The sequence below is a fragment of the Poromitra crassiceps genome (genome assembly GCF_964638095.1).
Source record: "Poromitra crassiceps genome assembly, chromosome: 11".
NCBI classification, from domain to species: Eukaryota; Metazoa; Chordata; class Actinopteri; order Beryciformes; family Melamphaidae; genus Poromitra; species Poromitra crassiceps.
The window spans coordinates 1,368,058-1,394,788 of NC_139643.1; the positions used below are offsets into that span (position 1 = coordinate 1,368,058).

A 26,731-nucleotide genomic window follows, 5' to 3' on the forward strand; every position below is an offset into this window, starting at 1 on the left:
TTACTTGTGCACATACCAAGTCTGAATAAATGTGCACTATCTGACATATACCCCCCAAGTCACCGGAAGCTTGGACCCCGCATCGCCGCTTGCGGCTATATTTATTATTATTATTCTCCCGGGAAGTTGGACTTCCCATGCACAGCGACAGGGGTGAAAGTGGATTGAAATTCTTGCCGGAACTACTACTCCAACCTTCATCGCGTCATTGTTCTCCTCCCGCCCCAGCTTCATGCGTTCCTGAACACGCATATCTTTGACATCATGTAGTCTATAGCAAATTATTTATTTAATTATTTATTGTGCAAGTTAGTAGCCTACTTAATTAACCTGTATACAGTGTGGCATAATTGTGCTTTATTAAGTCTTCCATTTGTCAATTTAATTAATTTAATTTAAATGGCTCATTTATAAGCATTTTTATTAATAAGGTTTATAAATAGTTTTATCAAACAGCTCATTTAAAAGCATTTTTTTCTTCTAGAAGCCGTCTGGAATGTGAATATGTAGCCTACAGTAACCTGTAAGTAAATTACTGAGAATTATAAAGCTTTTCATAATGCAGGAGACAGAGAGGAAAAAGCACAGTATTGTGCACAGAAGAAATCCATGCAGTCAGCAGAGAAATCCTTATCCACCAGGAATCAAAGAACAGACACCGAATTGGGCACTGGGCAGACAAGACAATCAAATGCCATCTTGAAAACATTCCTGAATGAACGATGAAGGACTTTTACGCATCGGAGGCGCCATGAAACCATGCGTAAAAGCTCTCTCTCTCTCTGCTTCCTTCTGCTGTCCTCTTCCCCCGTTACGTCTAGCTTGACACAACACAGCCCGTCTAATGTACCCGTCTGTAAACGGTGCAGCTGAGCTGATAAATGCCGACTTGTTCAAAGAGCAACAGGTTAGCGGATGTGATAGATAACATCATTTCAATCATGAGAGACCAGAGGGTAAGGTTAATCAGCAAGCTTTATTAAAGTATGGCATGGCGATAGGATTCATGGCCTGAAGCGGTATGGCATTAATTCTGATGGCGTGGCAGCATGGCAACTGATTCTTTGGCGTAGTGACTCCGTGGCAAGATGCCTCTCTTCTTGAGGCGGGAGGGCATCTGCTCGGAGAACCCCCCAAAAGAGAGAAACCTGAAAGGCCAACCGGTCTGCTCGCCTCGCGATACAGCGGGCGCTGGGCGGAAGGCGACGCTTGTTGCCGACCGGTTGGCTCGGCAGTGCGGCGACTTACGGAACCTATCGACCGGGCGAGGCTGCCGCGATGCGCGGGCGCGGGATGATCGACCAGTCCGGCCTGCTTCGGCGTTGGCATCGTTCGGCGTGACCAGTCCGGCCTGATTCGGCGTTGGCATAGTTCGGCGTGTTGGCTCGGCAGCGCGGCGACTTACGGAACCTATCGACCGGGCGAGGCCGCCGCGATGCGCGGGATGATCGACCAGTCCGGCCTGCTTCGGCGTTGGCATCGTTCGGCGTGACCAGTCCGGCCTGATTCGGCGTTGGCATAGTTCGGCGTTGAACCCCCCCCCAAACTGACTGCGGGCTGCTCGGCACCCAGAACACTTGCAGGCTGCTCGGCACCTAGAACACTTCGAGTAGATTACTGGGGTCTGAATTAGTGGGGAGACTACAGGCTGCTCGACACCTAGAACATTGACAGGCTGCTCGGCACCTAGAACACTTTGGGTAGTCTACTGAGGTCTGAATTAGTGATGCTGAATTAGTTATGTGACTACAGGCTGCTCGGCACCTGGAACACTTGCAGGCTGCTCAGCACCTAGAACACTTCGAGTCGTCTACTGAGGTCTTGCTGAATTAGTTATGTGACTACAGGCTGCTCGGCACCTAGAACACTTGCAGGCTGCTCGGCACCTAGAACACTTCGAGTCGTCTACTGAGGTCTTGCTGAATTAGTTATGTGACTACGGGCTGCTCGGCACCTAGAACACTTGCAGGCTGCTCGACACCTAGAACACTTCGAGTCGTCTATTGAGGTCTGGATTGGTGATGCTGCCTCAGTGTTGAGATTTGGATTGAGCCCCCTCGGTTTTGAGATTTGGATTGAGCCCCCCCCCCCCCTGACTACAGGCTGCTCGGCACCTGGAACACTTGCAGGCTGCTCAGCACCTAGAACACTTCGAGTAGTCCACTGGGGTCTGAATTAGTGGGGAGACTACGGGCTGCTCGACACCCGGAACACTTGCAGGCTGCTCGGCACCTAGAACACTTTGAGTAGTCTGCTGGGGTCTGAATCAGTGGTGTGACTACAGGCTGCTCGGCACCTAGAACACTTGCAGGCTGCTCGGCACCTAGAACACTTCGAGTAGTCTACCGTGGTCGGAATTAGTGATTTGTTGCGGGCTGTTCAACGCCGAGCACTTGCAGGCTGCTCGACACCTGGAACGCTTAATCAATTAGATCGACGAATTAGTGACGCTGCCTCAGTGTTGAGATTTGGATTGAGCCCCCTCGGTTTTGAGATTTGGATTGAGCCCCCCCCCCCTGACTACAGGCTGCTCGGCACCTGGAACACTTGCAGGCTGCTCAGCACCTAGAACACTTCGAGTAGTCCACTGGGGTCTGAATTAGTGGGGAGACTACGGGCTGCTCGACACCCGGAACACTTGCGGGCTGCTCGGCACCTAGAACGCTTAATCAATTCGATCGACACCGATTCGGGGAGTCCACCACCAATGAAATGCGAAGTAACGGCTATTGCGAGGAATGCAGGAATGGATGCCATGTGCTTACCATGTGACGCCTAGGGGAGGAGAGATCTTTGGGCGGACAATATGGCGGCCTGCTCTGGTCGGACGTAGGCCGCGTGGGCTGACGAGGACCAGCGGTGCCGCCACGGCGACTTACGACGCCCCCCGGGCGTGGCCGCAGCGCTACAGCAGGCGCTGGGTGATCGACCAATCCGGCGCGCTTCGGCGCGGTGACTTAGCAAAACCCCCCGAGATGGACAAGTGCTAGCCATGTGTTTGTGAGCAGTAATGTGCTCGCTTTCCGTGCTGTTCTGGGACGGTTTATTTACAGTTTTATGCGTCGACTAGCCAGTCGGAGAATGGAGTTATTATGGCACTAGCGGGTGCCTGCACGAAGTGAGCAAAATTTATGATGCACTTCTGGAAGCACTGCAATAGCTGCTTGTATGTGTTTTAGATCTATTTGTTGTGTGGTTTTATTTTATTTTAGTTCTTTCTTATTGTGCTGTCTGTGTTTGTGTACGTATTTTATATGGACCCGAGTCTGGAATAAAGTTTATGTATATGACTTTAGCGCCCCCTTGCGCTATAACTTCGGGGAGAGCGCTGGAAGGGAACACTTGTTCCGCGCTCCGCCGACTTACTCCGGGGCATTGCTACTGCTTGAACTCTGGAGATCTTGGCCAGCAGGATAGCACGTTCAAATATTAGCAATTATAGGCATGCATGAACTAACGCCCTATGGACGCTAGAAGCTCGGTTCGCTAAATGAATGAGATTAATGCCGGAATGCGATTAATGACTTTTCCGAGGTAACCCGGTGCTGAAGCTATGGCATTGACATGTGATTGATACGGAGATAGAGGGACGCAGGAGGTCTCTCAGCCTGGTTGATGTGACTGACAATCCGCAAGCGGCATGATACCAGGAAGCATTATTATTATGAGTGATGCAAGGATGCGGTGACGCACGGTGATGACGGCCCGGCGATGCCTGGAGAAGCCTGGGCACCAATAGTCGCTGAATGGATATTTTTAACTTGCAGCATTGTTGCCGTGGAATGAGAGTAGGCTTATATGTGGAGCCGTATACCGATGATGGGCATCGCCCGCCGCACGGTTAAATGTCCGAATCATATATATATGTATGTTATATGTATATATACTGTATGTATATTCAGTGAGCAGCACGGCTTCTGTTAATTTGACTGGGTGGCTGGAGCATCGACTCGGAGAAAGGGAAACTTTTTTTTTTTTTCTTTTTTTTTGTTGGTTAACACATTGACTGCCAGCCGTTTTTTTCTTGCTGTAGGTAGCTTCTGCCAAGCCGTTTTTTGAGGATTGTGGCTCATTTTACAAGAGCCGAGGATTATTTTCTGCTTGGAGTTTGTGAACATACAATATCTCAAAAGTACTAATAGAATGTGTACTTTCTCTGTCTAAAAGAGTTAGTTTGTAGAGTTAGTAGTTATGTAAGCATTAGCAGTTGAATACAGCATGGTTTTAGCATCAGAAAAAATATTCAGAGATAAACGGCTTTTTGTGAAATTCGATAGAACTGTCACTTTAACCATTCATTTTTGGCTCTCTCTCTCTCTCTCTCTCCCTCCCCCTCTCGCTCTCTCTCTCTCTCTCTCTCTCTCCCTTCCCCTCGCTCTCCCTCCCTCTCTCTCTCTCTCTCTCTCTCCCTCCCTCTCGCTCTCCCTCCCTCTCTCTCTCTCTCCCTCCCTCTCGGGAGGGAGACGCACTAGGTTTAATCCTAGTGAGAGGGGGAGAGGGAGAGAGAGAGAGAGAGAGAGAGGGAGGGAGGGAGAGAGAGAGAGCGAGAGAGAGAGAGAGAGAGAGAGGGAGAGAGCGAGAGGCAGAGTTGCTTCAACTCCTCCCTCTTCTTGGCTGCAGCGGCCGTCACAGTCTCAGTGCTTTTGCTGCTGTCCTGTGCCTGTCTGCACGGCTGCTGTTTGAGGAAGTCGGCATGGACTCGCTCGCTTCTTGGGAGTTTTGGTTGAGAGAAGCTTTTGCGATTCTGGTCATATTTATGCTGCGTGTTTCAAAGTGTGTTCCACCTGTAATGTATTATGTAAATTTGCAATCCCGCATCGCCAGCAATCAGCGCGAAAACGAGAGCGTTTTCCCCCAACCATTTTCATGAGAATGTAATACTGTAAAATCGCCTCGCCATTTCCTTGAATGGCTTGCTCCCTTTTTCTTTGATTTCGCTCGTCTGGGGGAGCACTGTCAACACTTAGTGGGTCGGTAAAATAGATTATTCAATACCTCCAATAATTGTATAGGAGACGTAAAAGGGATTGATCAACGCCCCACCGTCAAAAAAAAAAAAACGATTTTTTTGACGTATCAATACGTCGCTGGCAGTCAACGGTTGGATTCTGCTTGACGTATCAATACGTTGTTGGCAATGAACGTGTTAAAACGGAATCTGGCTGTCATTAGACATTGATTAACTGAACGCTATTGCTAACTGATGCTTTGAACGTCCGTTTGCAATGATTCTGGCTGGCTATTAACTATTGTAAATTGTGCAATAAATGCAATGAATGCAATTTGAGCACGATGTGTGAATACATTTGATGTTAATTGTTTAGGCCTAATTATTTAACACGTTAGAGATGTGTGTAGTTCTCCATAGATTTAGCCTCTTCATTTTGCTCTCGAATGCACCAGGTTATTTAATTTCACGTTATTGGATGAAGAGACATTTAGTGTAGCTCCGCCGTCTTTCTTTAGCTGTAGGCGAGGATATAACGACCAGTTCACGGAGATTGTCAAGAGATCATTCATTCACTATGATAAATGCATTGCTACTTATGCCCAGCTCGTTTCCTTCGCGCCCGACGTGCGGACCGCAGGGAATGGTTAGATGATTGTTTTGAAGCACGCCGAAGTGATTTGAAATTAATATTTGGTTGCTAAAATTATATGGCACTGTTATGTATTAAAGAGGTGATTACATTACCGTTGCGCTCGACTGCTGTCCGGGACGGGCTCCGCGGGCGTTCCCTGCGCTCGGGGCTGACGATGCTGCGAGCCGTCCCGGCTGGATAGCATTTAATCGTGGGAGCCGAATTCCCCGACCACGTCGTGGAACTGCATCGTGCTGAGAACGATGATGGAGCAGGACCTGCGCTTACGATGGCTTGATTAGCAGGATCAGAACAGCGGACGCTTGGAGACTGGATGGCTTGATGGCCCGAACAGAACGGGGCCGCGGATGGATGAGACTTGAAAATGAGAATTGCATGGCTGCGGCCAGCTCCGGGCCCGGAGCGCGCTCTCCCCCCGACTGAGCTGTGGTCATCGACCCCGTCATTGGTAGAGCAGGTAGTTCTTGAGAGAGGCGGGCAGGGGCAGTCCGTGGATTTCGCTCAGGTGCTCCCTTCCTAGAGCCGCCCGCACTGAGCGCTTGCACAGGTCCCTCAGAGGGAGGGGCTCCGCATCGAGTCCGTTTATGTACCGAATTCGTATTTCGCAGTGTCCCCACACGGCGCTCACTACTGGGTACACTTTCCTGCCCCTAAGTTCTCTGAACGCCACCCCTAGATCATGACCATTTACTATGAAACGCAACGTTCCCTTATCCATGTCCAAGACGACTAAGAGCGAGTCTGGTATTATGAAGGTGTCGTCGGGTTCCAGGAAGGCGGGTAGGTTCTGCCCGCGTGGTTCTTGCCGTCGTGGTAGAGTTTACACCGGCCCAGGTCCCAGCCCCAGGATTCGGTGTTGTTTCCCACTAGGGCCGTGTAGCCCACCGAATGCAGCGGCGCGTCGCCTGTGGCCACCCCGACCACGGCGTGGGACCCCCTCTGGTGCCTGGCCCAGCTGACCTCCCACGCGTGCAGTCCTCGCGTGTAGCCCGCCCGGCCGCGGATGGCGTCCGTGCTCTGCGCCACGGGGTGCCGGTGGAACACCAGCTTGTTGTCTTCCTTAACAAAGATGTTGGGCGAGCAGTCGTCGTTGTTCCAGGAGTGCTGCGCCTGGACGTCCGGGCCGGCGGGTGGCATGTCCAGCAGCAGGTCCAGCCGAGAGGGCTTGGTGTGGTTCGGGGCCTGGAGCTCCGCCTTCATTTTCGGCCCTAATGGCCTGCCGTATGCCCCGGCTGGAGCTGCTGCGCTCCTCACGGGGATTTTCGACCCTAATGGCCTGCCATATGCCTTGGCCGGGGCCGCAGCGCTCCTCGCGGGGGCGCGCGTTTGCTTCCCTCCGTGCCCCCGAGTGCTCGTGCCCGGGCCCGGAGCGCTCTCCGCTTCGGCCCTTGCGCGACTGCGAGTTGTTACTTGTCCTCGTGACTTGGCCCTGTTTGCTTTCTTTCCTCTGCTGCGCGCCGGCCCCGCTTGCTTGCTCTTGACGATGAGGTTCCCCGTCTGAGATGCGTTCGGTGCTGCCGAAGCCTGCTGCCGTCCGCTTGCCTGTTGCAGCCCGTATCCGGGCATGGATGAATCGACGGGCGAGTCCTCGTCGGAGCTGGATGCCTCGAGCTCGAATTGGTACTCGTATTCTTCGTCTTCGGACCTCGACATGTTGCAGGAGTGAACGGTGAGTGGTCTCGTGAATGCAGATGGCTTGATAGCGGAATCTGGAGGGAGGTCTCGTGAAGCAGATGGCTTGGTAGCAGAATCTGGAGGAATGGGCAGCTTGAGAAGTGAAGCGCGGATTCCGGAGAAGGAATTGGATCACTTAGTGCAGCGGCTGGAGGGCAGGGAACAAGGACTGTGGTGCGCTCGGCGTGGCTATAAATACTGCCACGTCATAGCCTCGCACTGACGACATTAACGCCGTCACCTAGGCAAGTGCGTCACTACTGCGCTGACGACATTAACGACGTCACTCTGGGATTACTGCACTTGTCGTCACGCTAGGATTACATGTGATGCTGAGGTCGCTATGTCTCTACGTTACGTGTGGCGTGAGGCAGCGTGTCTGGTCTTCATCTTGAAACTAGGTCGAGACCATCATTAGGCTACATTCCCAAAATGAGTGTTATTTTGTGACGAGCAAACTTTTAACTTCGGAGTTCGACAAGGAAATGCGATGCGAGGAGGCACGCGCTGCAGTCATGGGCTGCAGTGCAGAGTACTATCCAGGCAGCGTCAAGCCAGCGTAAACACATCTGCTCACGTTCTAGACCGGATATTGCTCCCAGAATTATTTTACAGCGGGAGCCTCACAAAAATAAGGTGGATAGACAGCACGATTAAAACCACTGACAGGTCTAAAACACTGCATTGTAACCATTTAGAAGCAATTTATGAGAGAGACTGTTGTTTATGTTACCCTAACGACATAACGTCAGCCATGTGTTTCCTTGTTGGAAATTATGCATCGTGATTGCTTCTGCACTCTGCAGCAATCGGATTTTGATTGACAGGCAGCGGCATGTCTTCCCCCAACGGCGTTCAGGCACAGAAAGTCTTAAAGGTCCCATTCCGTGCAAAAGCTGTTTTTACTTGTAAATGCATATATACTGCTGTCAGCCCTCCCTGTAATGAGTGGTCACAAGCTCAGAACTGCCACTGTTGGATTTGTCCCTATACAGCTCTCTCAAGCAGTCTCCTACTGCGCGGGTCTCTCTCACACAAGCTACCTGCACCATTTTGTCTATAGCCACAAAATTAACACTTCTAGCTGGAGCGACGCCAACTGTACGTGATCCAGCAACTGCAGAGGTGCATTCGGTAAGTCTAGGCATTTTGAGATGTCCTCTTTAGCATAGTAACCGTTAAGTTAACGATAACTCGCAACCTAGCGTGCTGGTCCACAGACGCTAATCTGATTGGCCGCTGGGAGCCTGGGGCGGGCTCTCCCTCAGCGGCCAATGGGAACTGTTAGATCGGAATATATTATAGAAACAGACTATTCTTGGGAAGCGACGAGATGAGGAAGTGAGAACTCCGTCACAACAAACGGGGTTGCTATATTTTCGACAAATTAATCCAGAATCATGTTTTATGGACCAGAGACACACGTTTTTAAGAGGTTACAGCTGCACGAATTGGGACCTTTAAAGGAACTGCGCACCGGAGGGTCCCGGCCCACGTTCACCAGTGCACAGCGACCGTCTAAAGTTTCAAAATTTGAAAATTCATAACAAATCAGGCATATGTGCTACGGCTTTGCAACTCTCACTGAAATGTGGGCCCAAGTGAGGATAATAATCTTTTGTACACTGCAACCTTTGGCCAATTATGAAGTCTAAAGACCGCAAAACTGCAAAAACTGTCAAACTAATTAAACCCTAATCCTCCCACATTTTTTCTTCAAATGACAGCATCTGTATCGTTAGACTGTCCTACACAAAAAATTCAGACAGATTTTCGATTGATCCAAAATTTAGCCCACAGTGCATGAAAATGTTCTACTGTAAACTGTACTGTAAACAGCTACTGCAAATTCTTGGTAAATAAAGCTCTATTCTTAACTCATTGAGTGCCAATGACGTCGATCGACGTCAAATGCGTTTTTTGACGGTGGGACGTGGAGCCTCCTGCATCTCCTGTACAAATATTGTAGCTATTGAAGGTGTATAACCTATTTTACGGACTCATTAGGTGGCGACAGTGCTCTCCAGATTAGAGAAAGGTCAGGAAAACAGCAGGAAAAAGTCCCGTGATGAAAGAGAAACCGCTCATGCTGCAGCCAGAGCCATATAGATTGCTCTGGCTGGAGCTGACGTTGGCTGCGAACAGCAGTCAATCCGCGCCCCCACAACTGAGCCTCTCTGTCTCTGCTGTATAGTTTCTCCACACGATTAGCCGCCAGAAAAGCAGCACCCGACGCCGAAGGGCCAAACCATTCTCAGCCGTCCGGTTTGGCTTTTCCGTGTCGCGCTGGGAGCCGGCGCACAAAAACGGAGCACTCCGAAAATAGACGCTGGGTGCGTGAGGCTGTGTGTTAGTGTGGGGAGGAGTTTGCAGCTGAGGGAGGGAGAGGGGGGTGGGGCACGCAGGGCACCACACAACTACACCACATCACTAATCAGAAAATATTAGCTTCAGACTCAGTGAATGTGCTTGAAATGCTTCATTTCACAAAAGGCGGAATATCTCAGCTTCTAATTTGAAACGCCTGTTTTTGCTCAAAACAACCTATCTTCTCCGGCTCATAACTAAAGAACGGAAAATGGTATCAATAAACTTTTTTTTGCTGATGATACAATAGAGTCGCATCGTTCTTTGTGCGTGTTCGGTGTTTACATAGTAATATCACACAATATTCTGTGGGCCTCGAGAAATCACTGAAAACGCTCTGAAACTCTGGCACTGGGAGCACTCAATGAGTTAACGGGAAAAATGACAAGATTTTGCTGTCACAGTTGAAGTGTGCAAAATCTCAGAATTGTATCTCAAAAACGGAATCTTTGACAGTATTTTGAATTCCCCCCATGTATAGCCTAAACAAGAGTCTCAATGCCTTCGCCATCCTGGGGAAAGCAACCACCCCGTGGGCGCTCCATCCCCCCCCCCCGCACACACACTGCACTCTGTCAGGTCCCCCTAAGCGCAAGTTTGAAGTCGATCCGACAAATGGTTCTCAAGATACGCGAAGGACAGACATACAGACAGTCCTGGAATAAGTCCAAATTGCATGAAATGCGCCACCACACTCCATCGGGGTCCGAGCAGTGCACTCCCCAAGTTTGAAGTCAATCGAACAAATGTTTCTCGAGATAAACCGCTTTTTGTGTTGCCAGTAGGTGGCGCTGTGCCGAATTGCACAACATTCGGCACTGCTCTATGTCAGGTTCCCAGCAGCACACTCCCCAAGCTTGAAGTCGATCAGATTAATGGCTATCCAGATAAACCGCTTTTTGTGTTTCCAGTAGGTGGCGCTATGCCAAATTGTATGGAATTCAGCTCCCTGAACTCCGTTGAGTCCCCCTAAGCGCGCTCCCCGAGTTTGAAGTTTGAAGTCGATCAGACGAATGGCTATGGAGATAAAGCGCTTTTTGTGTTGCCAGTAGGTGGCGCTATGCCAAAATTGCACACAATTCAGCTTCCTGCACTTCCTTGAGTCCCCCTAAGCGCACTTCTTTGAGGTTGAAGTCGATCGGACGAACGGTTCTCAAGATAAACCACTTTTTGTGTGGCCAATAGGTGGCGCTGTGCCCAATTGTACGAAATTCAGCACTGCACTGTCGAGTTCCCATCAGCGCACTCCCAAAGTTGAAGTCAATTGGACGAAAGGTTCTTGAGATAAACCACATTTTTTGTGTTGCCAGTAGGTGGCGCTATGCCGAATTGCACGAAACAGGGCACTGCACTGCACAACAGGGCACACTCCCAAAGTTTGAAGTCGATCCGACCAACGGTTCTCGATGGCATGCAGCAGAGGATGCTCATCCATAAGCAGTGGTGGAAATGGCCCGGTTTTACTCTGGGAACCCTACTTACACAGGATGGGGGTTGCCGGAAGTGGCGTGGCCCTAGAGGATATTATTTCTGAATGCGTGACTCATTATAGCCTATGATTATAGCCACATAAAAAGTCTCTTAGAAATCTCACTTAAAGCAAGACTAAACCCCAAAACACTTTTTTTCAGCTTTTAACCAATATATATATGACTTTGGGGGTGGTGTGTGAAGAATTCTGGTCCAAATTTCAACATTTGAGACCAAACTGTTACCATTGTACCATTTGTATAATTTTCAGCCGCATAAGTGCCCTCTATGGGTTCAACCCTGCTTTTTTTTGCCCTCAAAACTGCACAAAATGTGGTACAACCTGATGTCACGTTGTACCCAAAGACTGGGATTTCAAGATAGTAACTCCCCTACTCCCCCTGTACCCTTTCCCGGCTCCTCACAACTCCAGGCCTATTCCCATGATGTCACAAGCATTTTCCTACCAATATGGCGTTACAATACACAGCTCATTGGCTGTTGTGTCACTTGACCTGTTAATCACCTGTTAATTGATTACAATCACCTGTTATTTTCCTACCAAGATGGCCATGTGGTGATGTAACACAATACTATCAATAAACGCCACTATAATCATAAAAGGAAGAAAATGGCATTGTGTTGCTGTAAATCATTCCCAACCTTTTTCATACTAAAGCTGTGTTCACACCGAGATATTTATTTTTCGCTCTGTCGCTTGATTCAACCCTTTGGAATCGCTCTGTAGCTCTGTTTAAATCGCTCATCAACAGGCACACGAATTGACGGACATGTGGGGGCTACATACCGGTAGTACAGACTTCACTTCATGTCAGCTGTCAGCCTGTCAATGCGGTTTGTTACCACACAATAAACCAGCGGTTTGCTCCAAGCCAGTGTGATCCTTGACTTGCTCTCACACGACAGCCAATCAGCGTTGAACAGCGAGCGACTGATGCCAGCGTATTTTCGCTCGAGTTGGGATATTTCATCTGGGGCAACGAGCGTATTTTCTCCCTATCGCTCTGTCTCTGTCGCTCGGACGCCCAGCGATTTTTCTCCCGGGCGAATATACGCTCAATCGCTCGTTTGCATTGACTTTGTATGTAAACTCGATGCCAGCGAAAAACTTTAATAGGTCGGTGTGAACGCAGCTTAAGGAGCCCTAATTTAGTTCAAATTGGGGCAATGGACCCCAATGTGATATGATATGATGAGATTTGGTCTCTCAGATGCAAATCTGTTTTTTTTTTTTTTTTATGTAGCCTAGATATGATTTAGTCCAGAATTCCATATATATTAGGTTGAGAGACAACAGAGAATCCTGGAATCCTCTCAAGGACCACTGGTGGCCACATTGAGAAACCACTCAACCACTTCGATTGTGCAGAGAGAAGAGAGAGGAGGACTCTTCTGTGCCCCCTTTTCACTCATGCACCTAGTCTAGCAGATGTCAAACAGAAAAAAAAGAGGGAAACTAAACTAAAGCAGCCTACAGCCTAAAATGTATTTTCCTGGTTCACTTTTGACGGGGAGGAGAAGGCAGGTGAAGTGACACTCACCTCCGACTTATAGGCCACTGAATGACCAAATTGATATAACTTTCAACCATTTTGAGCAACGCTGTTTCCATACAGGCCACCATCGTTGGCTAGTTGTTGATATTTATAAAGATTTTGTAGCTCTCATATAACTTATTTTTTAAGCGGTGGGCAAACTGTCATGGCGTCGATTTCCGGAAAGAAATCCCTGGACTGAGCACAGCCAAAGAGTATAGTGAGACAAGAGGAGACGCTAATTTCTTGGTTTTTCCCATAGGTTTTTTCAAATCAAGCAGCATGCCATTCTGCCAGAAATCTGGGGGGTTTAGTCCTGCTTTAAAGCAGCTACGAGCAAGATTTTCGATTGTTATTAAACAGTATAATTACAATATTGATGCATCACATCTTACCTATAATAGTAGCTGAGACCAAAGCCGTGTGAATCGGAGATTGCTCTCTTGATGATTATAGAGTCTGTGTCTGTCTAACCTTGCGTCACCAGGGGGCCCTCTCTCTCTATCAGTCTACCGGCGGACCGGATAAACCCGGAAGTGAAACGCAGCTGCCTGCCTTCTGCCGTTTCGCTCTGCCTAGCAACAAACCATAAACAAGGAGAACGCCATGCAGGGGCTTGTTCCTCTCGCGAACATCTCTTGTTATATTCTAACAGGTTTTTTGGAAGTTATTTTGTGGTTATGGCCGAAGTGGCTGCTGCAAACCGTTTCATTTCCCTTCCTGATCTGCCCTGGCCACAGACAGACTAACACTGGCCGATTCACTCTGGGTTCAAGCAAGACTACTCTGCGTTGGTATCGTCTACTATTACAGGTAAGATGTGATGCATCGATATTAAATTTAGACTGTTTAATAACAATCGAAAATCTTGCTCGTAGCTGCTTTAACTAAGATTACTGAGCTCTACTGATTATTTCCCCTTGACTTTATTCATGACAAACTTGATGACACATGAATAATGCTGAATTAATGCTGCTTATTCAGCTTACAAATACATGTTCTGCATTCTCTGATGCTGCCCCCCCTAATTCACTCACATCAAAGTAAACAGAGGGTCATTGACAATGAATGGGGGGCATTCAGTCTCAACCACCCTATGTTTACTTTCTCACTTACTGGGCCCTATTCTCCCACAGGCCTTCGGCGCAAAAACTGGCCTTAAATGCAAAAAAACGTCCCTTGCGCCTGCCTCGGGAAGATAGCAACATGGCTTTAGGCCCCCAAATGCGCTTTACGCGAAATAGGCGTGGCGCAGTCCCAGAATGGGCGAGAATGGGCGTTTCGGCCTTAAATACCGGCCTAATGATATCTTCCCTCCTGGCGTTAATTTAGCGATTTGCACTTTTGAAAACCAGGCCTATTCAGTGCGCCGGTTGCGCGGAGGGCTCCTCTGCCTCTCCTCTGTCCCCCTTCTCTGTGTCACTCCCTCTCTCTTGCTCATCAGTCTGACAGGCACAATACGACTGCTTGAAAAAAAGTTCGCCGGTTCTCTCTCTCTGACTCCCTCGCTCAGACAGACACAACACAAGTCCCATAGAAAAAAGAAGTTGTTATACCGTACATAGTATAACAACATGACCGTTTTTTCTAACATGACAGTTTTGAGCCCGTGACATTCAGAGGCTGTTGCATCATCCTACCTGTGCAGTGAAGGCGAGAGAAAACGAGATCATTCTGGCCAAACATTCACTGCCTGGCTTCCCTGCAACAGCCACACATGTGATATCTCCCAGCATGCATTGGGCTAATCCATTTCGCTAATAAATAGATTCAAGATTCAAGATTCAAGATTCAATACTTTATTGGCATGTCAACAGAGTTGATTGGAATTTGTTTCAGTGCAGCTCTAAAGAACTGCACTGAAACAAATTCCAATCAACTCTGTACTGTAAGTTCCCTTTTTCTTCTTTTAGTTGACTGCACTTGACATTTCAACAGTCTCAATCAAAACTATCTGAGCACATTTTAACAATTCCCCCACGTTCTCTTGTTCAATGAGAGAAGTGTAGCCCAGCTGGCCCAGCCTGGTAGAACCATCCTGATAATATCTCACTATCAGTGGGCGGGAGTACTTGCCTTGACAGACAACTCCTTCAGCCAATCAGCATCTCCACTTGCAGTCCAAAATAATCCATCCATCTCAGAAGAACGAAGAAAACATATTTTTCGGCGATAAACTCCGCTGGTGAATAGTGTTAGTGTTTAATTGTTGTTATTGAGTCTATTTCTGCAAGAACTGCACTTATGGGTGTGTTTTCCTCATTGATCTTTCTGGAAATGGGCGACTCTGGGCGACGCCATTACTGTTTTTGCAGCAGCTGAGCGGCGGCCCTGATTGGCTAAGTAGCACCACATGGGTTGCCAGTGGCGAACCTGATTGGCTGAGTACAAGGGCGTCGTTTTGGTGTCAAAGTTGGTAGGGTTGAGGACGGCATGAGGGGAGGGTGTTTCGGTGGCGAAAAAAATTTGAGGTTTTTGTTTTACCTTTTTTAGGGGGTCATCCCTATGTTCCCCGGGTCCTATGTTCCCCGCTTTTCCCAAAGAGAGTCCTATGTTCCCCGCTATGTTCCCTGGGAGAGGTTAGGTTTTGGGTTAGGGTCTGGGGGAGGTTAGGTTTAGGCGTGGGGGGTGGGAGAGGTTAGGTTTTGGGTTAGGGTCTGGGGGAGGTTAGGTTTAGGGTTAGTGAAAAACGGGGAATATAGAACCCGGGGAACATAGAACCCGGGGAACATAGACATGATCCCTTTTTTAGCCATATTTGGATGAATATCTCATTTTAAATCAACATTAGGATTATACTGTTGTGATGTCATTATTCAGTATCTTCTCCTTTTCTCAATAACTTTCATGTCACCACCTGCTCAGCTCTCCTGTCAGCATAATTGTAACTAACAAACACAAACTGGAGGTTTAGCCATCTAATCATGTTCTTTCACAAACAGCCGGTTTGGAAAGAAAAAATTGCCACTGAATCCCACACATCATGCATCCTACATTTCTTCCTCCTAAAAGTTGCACGATCTTCAGTCAGATGTCAATTGCCACCATTTGACATCGCCAATACACTGTTGTCATCGCGCAAGCACATGGCTACTTAATATGGACGTTAACGTCCATATTATAGCCATGTGCTTCAGCTGCGCGCTGTACTTTGCTAAATTAGCATCGATGCTAGCGGGACTTACCTGCTTGCTGCTGCTTGCACTGCTGCACTGCTGCGTCACTGCTGCTTGCTGGTAATGTTAATCCCATGTCAGAAAAAGTCTCCAGATTTGTCGCTAACAGGAGGGTCTGTCTGCTGCGCGTGATTTCTATAACCCGGAAAACTGTGTGTGGGTGGGCGTTTGTTTGGTCATCAAGTCAAGTCAAGTCAAGTTTATTTATATAGCCCTAATTCACAAGCATGTCTCAGAGGGCTTCACAGAAAGTATGTCTAGCTAATTCTAGCTGACACAACAGTAACAAGAATATACAGAATAAAGATAACATTTGAACAATTGATAATATAGAAAATATAGGAATGAGGGGAGAGCAGAGGAGAGCGCAGGAGAAGGGAGAATAGCAGGGGGAATGTGAGAGAATAGCAGGGGGAATGTGAGAGAGTGATGGGGTGGGGAGGGAATGGGAGATGTTGGAGGGTATAGGAGGTGGGGAAGGAGCAAGAGGAGAGAGCAGGAGAGGGGAAGGGAGGGGAGGTGTGGGGGAGAAGAGAGCAGGGGGAGGGAGGAGGTGGGGAGAGAATGAGCAATATAGACGGAGGAGAGAGGGGAGGTGGGGAGAAAATAGGAAATGTGGAGGAGGAGAGAAGGAGAGATGGGGGTGCAGGGGAGGGAGAGCCAGGGTAGAGAAGCAGGGGGAGTGTGAGGGAGGGAGGAGGCGGGGAGAAAACGGGAAATGCGGAGGAGGAGGGAACAGAGAAGGAGAGACGCAGGGGGAAATGCGGAGGAGGAGAGAGCAGAGAAGGATAGGTGGGAGGGTGCAGGGGAGGGAGTGCAGGGGGAATGTGAGAGAGGGGAGAGGACAGAGAGGAGGAGAGAACAGAGAAGGAGAGGTGGGAGGGTGCAGGGGAGGGAGAGCAGGGGGAACGCGAGAGGAGGAGGCGGGGGAGGGAACAGACCTCTCCGCCCCCTCCTCCCCCACATCCCCCCCCCCCCCAGAGAGGACAGAGAGGAGGAGAGAACAGAGAAGGAGAGGTGGGAGGGTGCAGGGGAAGGAGTGCAGGGGGAGAGGAGGAGAGAACAGAGAAGGAGAGGTGGGAGGGTGCAGGGGAGGGAGAGCAGGGGGAACGCGGGAGGAGGAGGCGGGGGAGGGAACAGACCTCTCCGCCCCCTCCTCCCCCCCCCCCCAGAGAGGACAGAGAGGAGGAGAGAGCAGAGAAGGAGAGGTGGGAGGGTGCAGGTGAAGGAGTGCAGGGGGAATGTGAGAGAGGGGAGAAGGAGAGGTGGGAGGGTGCAGGGGAGAGAGAGCAGGGGGAACGTGGGAAGAGGCAGCGGGGGAGGGAAGAGCATGGAAAGAGAGGAGGCGGGGGGGAGTGGGAAATGTGGGAGAGGGGGGAACAGGAGGGGGAAGAAGGGAAAGGAGCGGGGGAAAGAGGAAGAGAGGGGGGGGGGGAGATCAGACAACTGACTACTCTAAGCATTAACCAGAGCTAACTGGGACATAGTATCTAGCTAATCTACAGCCTAATCTGGCCTATCCTACTCTGCTCTAGTCTGATCTTTGCCTGAACACTATAACAGGTCAGCCTTAGGCTGTAGCTAATCTATCGCCTACCTAAACTGTTCTAAACCAACCGGCAGCCCTCGACCAGTGATGAAGAGCACCGATGCCAGCACCCCCCCCCCCCCCCCCCCCCCCCACATAAGGCGTGGGAGAGAAGGCCGGGCCGGGACACAGCGGCGCCCCCACACCCCCAGTGAACGCAAGAAAACCTTTCCACCATATGGATTGCCTCAGTGACTTGGCTTGGCTGAGGAGGAACCTTGTGAGGTCGTTGTGCTACAGGGGCCCAGCAATGGTCGCCTGGGGCCCAGCAATGGTTGAGCCAATCAAACTGGAGTTTTGGGGAAAAAAACTGGACTGGCCCATTCAGTTGTGAAAAACAGGGGTAAATGTAACTTTGAACATATTGCAAACTAATTTCACTCAATAATGGTCGGGTCAATTCTATCCTTGCAAAATATGGGAAGACAATCTAAATGACCTATATAACTGCACTCCAAAGATAATGCAAATAAGGTTGCTTAAAAGTTGGTAGGGACAATTGGACACCCTGAAATGTTGGTAGGGACTTGTCCCTAGCAACCCTACCCTAATCGACGCGCTTGGCTGAGTAGCATCACATGCGATTATCAATACATGCAATTGGTCTGTGATGTCTGACGCTGGTGAACTAGTACCGTGAAGTCTATAAACGCTGCGCCAGTTAAAATTGAAGCACTCCGTCAAACGTGAACAATTCTCAATGATTTATCAGTTATAGGTCTGGGTCCGCATAGGACACCATCTGGGTCCGGACCCGGACCGCGGTCCGCCATTTGGTGATGCCCGATGTAGGCTATATTTATGTGCATCATCCTACCTGTGCAGCAGGGGAGAAGAAAAGGTAGCAAAATGGTATCATTCTGGACAAACTTTCACCAATCTAATCTCATCATAGGGATAGGCTATATTTTTCTAGCTGATGCGTTTAGAACATTATTTTCACTTTGATCTTGCTATAGTGTAGCGTATTTACATGCTTGCAGTATTTAAACTGCAGTTAGATTGGTTTGAGAATAATATGGAATAATAGCCTATATATGGAGACAGACAGAGGGGATAAAAGGGAGGGGGGGAGATCAGAGCCCTCGGCTTTTCTGAAGCCGGACTGGATCGCTCCGTGGAATTGGAGCTGAAAAGTGAAGCATGTGATTCATTTACTGCACTTCCCCAATGAGCAGATAGTGCATAATTTTACACTTAAAAGGCGTGGTTGTAATGCTTAAGGCTGCGTGTAGCACCGATACCAAAATATCGAGTGCGCTGGTCCACGCCCACTACTCTGGGCTGCGTCTGGCGTTGGGCGCAGTTCATAGGCCGATGCAACGATAGAGCCCACTGTCAACGACCCTACTTAAAGCTGGGGCTTAGGGCTTGAAGGAGTGCAGAATTGAAGACAAATGTTCAAATATCAAACGTGTTTCATGTCCGAATCGCACGAAAACAGGGCACTGCACTCCGTCAGGTCGCCATCAGCGCACTCCCCGAGTTTGAAGTCGATCCGACCAACGGTTCTCGAGATACGCGAAGGACAGAGAGACAGAGAGACAGAGAGAGAGACAGATGATCCTGTCATTATAGTATAATGATAGTAACCTTGCAGTGTTTTTATTTATTTATTTACTCATGTATTTATGTGTTACTTTATTTAACAGGGACAGTAAACATTAATGGGGCGGCTGTTGCTCAGGAGGTAGAGCGGGTCGTCCACTAATCAGATGGTGGGTGGTTCGATCCCCGGCTCCTCCAGTCCGCATGTCGAAGTGTCCTTGGTCAAGACACTGAACCCCAAATTGCTCCCGATGTCTGTGCCAGCACCCTGCGTGGCAGCTTGCTAATTATGCCAGTTTGGCTAAATCAACCCCCTGTGGCTCAGTTTTGAAGGTCAAGGGGCAAACTAAGGGGCACTCAAAAACAAGGGACAGGTGTAAAAATAAGAAATGGGATTGGGCCTTTATCTTACATAAAGCAGATGTTGATGGGTTTTTTTCCTTTGGGGACATCATTTGCAGTGGAAAAAAGGTAATAAATCATAAATATATTGCAAAACTAGCATATTGTGACTTAAGTATTGTGATAATATCGTATGGTGGGGCATCTGGTGATAGTTTGTGGTGTTTCTCTGTCCCTGGTGCTCTGTGGTGTTTCAGGGCCTGTCTCAGGACGGGGGCCCGCAGCCAGACAAGGCAGGCTGGGTCAGGAAGTTCTGTGGCCGCGGGATCTTCAGGGAACTGTGGAGGAACCGCTACGTGGTCCTCAGAGGAGACCAGCTGTTCATCTCTGACAAAGAGGTAACACACACCAGCCCGTATTGGCCTGGCCTGCTTGGTATAAATGCGCGGCCTGAATTATGATCCCAGTCCGCCCCTGACACACACACACACACACACACACACACACACACACACACACACACACACACACGCACACAAGGATGTAATTTATGGGGTGGGACACGGAAAATGCCCCCGCCCCACTTTTGCAGAAGGCAGTATTGGACCCCTGCACTTTTTTCAACTCCTCTGTGGACACGACTGTAGAGCAGCTTCCTGTGTGAGGTACAGCCAGGTGAGCAGCTTCCTGTGTGAGGTACAGCCAGGTGAGCAGCTTCCTGTGTGAGGTACAGCCAGGTGAGCAGCTTCCTGTTGAGGTACAGCCAGGTGAGCAGCTTCCTGTGTGAGGTGCAGCCAGGTGAGCAGCTTCCTGTGTAAGGTACAGCCAGGTGAGCAGCTTCCTGTGTGAGGTGCAGGTGAGCAGCTTCCTGTGTGAGGTACAGCCACGTGAGCAGCTTCCTGTGTGAGGTGCAGGTGAGCAGCTTCCTGTGTGAGGTGCAGGTGAGCAGCTTCCTGTGTGAGGTACAGCCAGGTGAGCAGCTTCCTGTGTGAGGTGCAGGTGAGCAGCTTCCTGTGTGAGGTACAGCCAGGTGAGCAGCTTCCTGTGTGAGCTGCAGCTTCCTGTGTGAGGTGCAGACAAGTGAGCAGCTACCTCCTCCTCTGTTGGTTGTTTTCAGAACATGTTGAATAATTTCTGCACAACACTGAGTCAGACACTCGCTCACAGCTGGCTACGCTCTGTCTCTGTGTGTGTGTGTGTGTGTGTGTGTGTGTGTGTGTGTGTGTGTGTGTGTGTGTGTGTGTGTGTGTGTGTGTGTGTGTGTGTGTGGCGTGCGTGCGTGCGTGCATGTGTCACATTATATAATAGTTTGTTATATAATTCTATATATATTTTGGGATGCTGAGTCAAAGATTCTCATATACAGTACTGTAGATATGCTGGGCCCTATCTTCGTACAGGCGATATCCCCTATTACCGCTTGCGCATCTGTTTGCGCGTGCCTTAAAGCAGGGAAGATTACAGTCCGCTGTCCAGGTGTTATGCTGAGTTTTGCACCCCCGCCAGGCAGCAGCAAAACGCATCCCCACCTCACGGGAACATATTGTAATGATTTATAGGCTACAGACACATAACTGTTTAAAAATTATATAATTGTTTGGGTATACATGACCTCCCTATTTTAAAGTTAAAACAGACCCAAAATATGGTGGCGATCCATGGTGGTGCGGGGAAGCATAACTCGTCACAACAACGGGCGCAAACGCAGATTAGAGGCGTGCCAAATCATTTATGCACGGCGCAAACGGGATTTGGGCGGTGTTAACCACCAGAATTATTAACAGGTGTGGCCTGGCAATGCCTGGGTGTTACATCAATCAGATTCCCGTCTCGCAGTCCATGTAATACAATTTGCGTGAGGCATGCTGTACTTCTCCCCATCCGTAATTTGGATAGGTGTAGGCCCATTGACTGTATATATTATCCCTATCTCATAACGACACCATCACATATACGTATATGAGTTTTGATGGAATTCGGGTTATTTTGTTGACTGGGGTGGGACAATAGAAACGTAGATATGAAGTCTCTGCACTCTCTCTCTCTCTCTCTCTCTCTCTCTCTCTCTCTCTCTCTCTCTCTCTCTCTCTCTCTCTTACATGTGTGTTAATAAAGTTTATACAACAGTTAGTTCCGGCCGAGCAATTTGATTCTCCAAGAGGCATTCTAGCTGTGATGATTTAGTATAACATCATGGGATCAGATTGACTGTTTTCTTTTATATCAGACACAGGTTTTTGTTCCTACCTGACATGTTTCGACGGTATTACTTCCGTCTTCTTCAGAGGTGTCACTAGATGGTGTGTGACGTGTCTTTAACAGCTGATGTTGTTTACAGAGGCGTGATCGTCCTGTCAGATTTGACAGGACGACCACGCCCCCCGCTGTCATTTCGCCGTTTGAGAACGCTGCTCCAGGTGGTGGAAAGCATGTAAGCCCCCTCGTCCCGGTTCATCGTCGTTTGCGCCCGCTTCCTGATCTCCACCGCCTCCATAATCCAGCGCTGGTGTTTATTGTCCTGGGTGCGGATGACGAAATGACAGCGGGGGGCGTGGTCGTCCTGTCAAATCTGACAGGACGATCACGCCTCTGTAAACAACATCAGCTGTTAAAGACACGTCACACACCATCTAGTGACACCTCTGAAGAAGACGGAAGTATTACCGTCGAAACATGTCAGGTAGGAACAAAAACCTGTGTCTGATATAAAAGAAAACAGTCAATCTAAGTAAAGTATAGACACTATGAACCTTTTTGGATTATCATGGGATCAGCTTGTGATTGGCTGTCTGTCAGATATGAAACTTCATTGGCTGATCAGTCTCCTAAGTGGGCATGGCAGTGGGGAAACATGTGGCACAGATACAGGAAGTGAGTGGAAGTTGAGGTGTCTCTCTATTTTGAAAGTCTCTGGCATTGGCCATGTCTGGGCATCTGTGGCCCTAGAAGTCCAGAACCCAAAAAATCACCAACGGGGCTCAACTGGGTGGACAATTTCTAGTTGTGTTTTCTGACTTGCTACACATCTCTAGTTCATAGTTTGTCATTGTGATGGACCAAGCAAGTCGGCACGAGGACACAGGGAGAAGGTGCAAAATTAGGGGTTTTATTTACCCAAAAATGAATACAAAGGGTAACAAAACCAAATGTGAATTACAAAAAGATAATGAAAAACATAATTTGTGGGCCCAAAATATAGCTAATAATTAAACAGAAAAAACAACTGAACAGAAGAGGAGCCTAAAAGCAAATGAGGAACTCAGGGGTATATATAGGCCTGGCCAGACACACAAAATTAAGCAGGGGGATAAATTAATTAAGCTATACAAAAATAAATTACTATGTTCAAAACAATCCAACACAAATAACAGGTAGATAATATAAACACATTAGCATTGGAATTGCTTAGCATTACGTTTGTATCATTACATAAATTAACCTAACTACTAGACTACAGCTAATTCCCCCCCCCCCCATAGTCTCCCGGGAGATGGTGCAGTCCACCACCCCCACCTCTGGTATTTAGCAGGGTCCGGAACGTTTGTTCAGTCTTTGCCGATCGTATCCGGAAGAGGTGGCGGACGACTCCCGACGAGACACACGCATGGATCCCCAGCATGGAGGAGGAGAAAGAAGGAGGTTGTATATAAGCATAGCAAAATGATAAAACATGGTAACCAAAATGCGTGCACTCAAATTAGAAACATGTGGTATCAATAATGCAAATAAAGTTTGATGGTGTTTTGAAACTAAGGCTGTGTGTCGATTTGTTATGTGGTGGTGGTGATGATGATATGTAAACGTAAATGCTGATACAAACTAACTTAAATGAAGGGAAAGAGGTGTTTTTAAAGATGTTTACTGACACGATGTGCGGCGATTGGGTGCAGCCGTCACAGTCATGATAACCATTGCGGACTGGCAGCTTAGTGGTAGTTATCATGCGTTGAATATGTGGACCCTAATATTGACACGAAAAGTTGAAATGTTGTTAATCTTTCTAGAAAATGTAAGTAAATTTCAGACTTGAAAGCAGTGTCCTGTCTTGTCTGAGGTGAAATGCAAATGAAGTCATATGATCAAATGTTTCAGGCCCTCTTTAATTCTGTTGTGTTTTTTTCCCCATCAGTTGCCTTGTTGTTCTAGGTCACCGTGCAGGCAAGTTGACCTAGAACACATTTTTATTTACAGCAACGGCCTCGGGGACACACACACACACAGACACACAGAGAGAGAGGGAGAGAGAGAGAGAGAGTGTGTGTGTGTGTGTGTGTGTGTGTGTGTGTGTGTGTGTGTGTGTGTGTGTGTGTGTGTGTGTGTGTGTGTGTGTGTGTGTGTGTGTGTGTGTGTGTGTGTGTGTGTGCACTGATGGGTGAAAATACATCATAAAGTATTTTGATACAAATGACAAATACTTGCTCAAAAAATGTATCACAATACAAATACAAAATACTCGTCTGAAAAATGTATTTGAGATACAAATACGTATTTTGTATTTTGAAAATACATAAAAATACATTTTATAAAAACTGAGAAAGAGCTGCAACAATTAGTAAATCCATCAATTATTTGCCAAATATTACATTAGTTGCCTATTTTGATCATCTGTTCATCATTTTGAGCCATTTCTGTAAGGAAAATGTCCTAATTCTCTGATTCCAGCTTATCAAATGTGAAATTTTCTGGTTTCCTTAGATGGTAAATCATCTCTTAGTCCTCTGTGACAGTATTCTCCTTTGTGTACTAGGGTTGGCACCATGGACGATGGCATCGACCATCGTCGATGGGCCGAGCCCCATCGACCTCTGACACTTCTACATCGGACCATCGTGATTATCTGTTCGAATTAAAAATTTGGCAGATTTAATAATCAGAAGGACAAAAAAGCCAGCACTCAAAATAAATCATTTTGGGTTTTTTTAATACCTTCAAGCAGCAGTTTCAGACAATGGACGTTTCGGCGCAAGCCTTCCTCAGCATTGTGCTGACAGTAGACGGACATGACGTATAAATAGTGTCAAACCGGAAGTACAATCAATTACATTGTCAAATACTGGAAATATCTCACACCATAAAATATCAAAAAATACAATATCAAAAGCATCAGAGAATATCGACAAACAGATAAGGTACAATTTAAACAGTACATTTGTATAGATACGGTATGTCTGTATATATTACACAGCAGGAATGCATCAATGTTTTGCAAATGAAAAGAATGAGGCTGGATGGCCACACTTGTGTTATATAAGCACAGATAAGAAGTCAACATATTTGAATAACAAAAATAAGTAAGAAAACATTAAAATAGAATTAGAAAAATACATGATAAAGTGCATACAAGTGAATGCATTGGATAGAGATACTGCAGGTCCACACATAACGCTCCCACACTGCATTACAGTGCAAGAGCATCATGTGTAAACCCACACATGCACTCCCTAAAGGAAACAACCAAGCAAAAGTTCTTCATTCAAGCCCTCGGGGTGTTCTGTCTGCAAGGTATGTATCCAAAACGCCTCTCTTTGTAACAGGGCCTTGTCTCTGTCACCCCCCCTCTTTAGTGGACTGACATGTTCTATACCCTGGAACCTGAGGGAACACACGTCGTGACCAAACTCATTAAAATGCCTGGCGACAGAGGACTTTACATCTCTGTTTCAATAATGAGAGACTAGAAGGAAAGTACAATAAACTTTAATGATAAAACAACACTTAGATTTGGCGAATGACTCCATGGTATGATGACGCTCCTCTGAGACAAGAGGAGGACGTCAGTGATTTATAGGATAGAGAACCCCCATAGGGAGTTCTACTGGAGTCATGACATTGGTGGTGTTCAGGGGAGGAGGGGCGAAGCAGCAGCTACGCAGGAACAGCAGTTTCAGGGATGAACAAACAGGGTGAGTTACAACTTGCAAGAGTCTTAAATAGAACTTCATTTAGGTGATTGGCCAACGGCCGAAGAGAGGGAAAGCATGGGAGACATTGATTGGACAGGGATAAAGAGGGCGTGCATATTTATGAATGGCTGATGTAACCTGAGGGCAGGGGCGGACTGCATAATCGGGCATGTCGGGCAAATGCCCGGTGGCCTGGCCTGGCCTGGCCTGCAAAAAAATATATATATATATTTATTTTTTTTGCAGGCCAGGCCAGGCCACTCACTGAACAGCAGGCCAGGCGCTGCCTACTGGTTTACTAGTGGTTTTATTACTTTATTCAGGTTTAAAGTGGGTGCATCTCATTCTAAAATTGGACTTGGCCCAAATTGGGCTTCAAACGGCCCAAATTGGGCTTCAAACGGCCCAAATCGGGCTTCAAACGGCCCAAATCTGGCTTTAAACGACCCAAATTGGGCTTCAAACGGCCCAAATCTGGCTTCAAACGGCCCAAATTGGGCTTCAAACGGCCCAAATTAAGCTTCAAACGGCCCAAATTTTTCACGCGCGTCGGCCCATATCAGCCTGGCCTGCTTGGTATCTAATGCCCGGCCTGAATTATGATCCCAGTCCGCCCCTGCCTGAGGGCGTTGCTGCAGGGGAGAGAGAGATGAATGGAAAGGAACCATGGATTAGTGAATGGGATGGATAAACAATCATTGACTAGTGAAGTAGTCTTCATTATTGAAAACAGTCTGAGACATTATTTCTAATGCTACTCTTGTGTTCTGAAATGCGAGTTTTCAACTCTCTGATAGTTTTTCCAATGTATACTAGCCCACATGGACACTTCAATAGATACACAACAAATTTAGTTTTACACGAAATCCTACTCTTAATCGAGTACTTTCTTCCAGAGTGAGGATGGAAGAATGTCTCTCCTCTGATCATAGCAGTACACTGAATACAGTTAAAGCAGCTACGAGCAACTTTTTCGATTGTTATTAAACAGTATAATTACAATATTGATGCATCACATGTTACCTATAATAGTAGCTGAGACCAAAGCCGTGTGAATTGGAGATTGCTCCCTTGGATGATTATTAAGTCTGTGTCTGTCTAAACTCGCGTCAACAGGGGGCTCTCTCTCTCTCTCTCCTTACCGCCGGCCCGGCTACCCGGAAGTGAAACGCGGAAGTGAAACGCGGAAGTGAAACGCAGCTGCCTGCCTCGCCGTTCGCGCTGCCTAGCAACATAACATAAACAATGTGAACGCCACGCATACTCTCGCCAACATCTCTCGTTATATTCTAACAGGTTTTTTGGAAGTTATTTTGTGGTTATGGCCGAATTGGCTGCTGCAAACCGTTTCATTTCACTTCCTGATCTTCCCTGGCCACAGACAGACTACACTGGCCGATTCACTCGGGGCTCAAGCGAGACTACTCTGCGTTGGTCTCGTCGACTATTAGAGGTAAGATGTGATGCATTGATATTAAATTTATACTGTTTAATAACAATCGAA

General features: G+C 47.8%; 1 protein-coding gene and 1 pseudogene across 2 annotated transcripts in view; one reads left to right on the forward strand and one right to left on the reverse strand.

Annotated features, from left to right (window-relative positions):
- Positions 1-26,731, forward strand: part of LOC310785719 (uncharacterized protein) — a gene marked incomplete at its 3' end in the record, with an annotated part of 93,232 nt that overhangs the window by 2,018 nt on the left and 64,483 nt on the right. Inside the window, exon 2 of the mRNA XM_083646855.1 lies at positions 19,582-19,722. Coding sequence (XP_083502981.1) covers positions 19,582-19,722 — 141 coding nt within the window. The remainder of the gene's footprint in view (positions 1-19,581; positions 19,723-26,731) is intronic.
- On the reverse strand, positions 6,046-7,256 carry LOC310785340 (SPRY domain-containing SOCS box protein 1 pseudogene; annotated as a pseudogene). Its single transcript has one exon. The product of its transcript is annotated as an SPRY domain-containing SOCS box protein 1 pseudogene (transcript).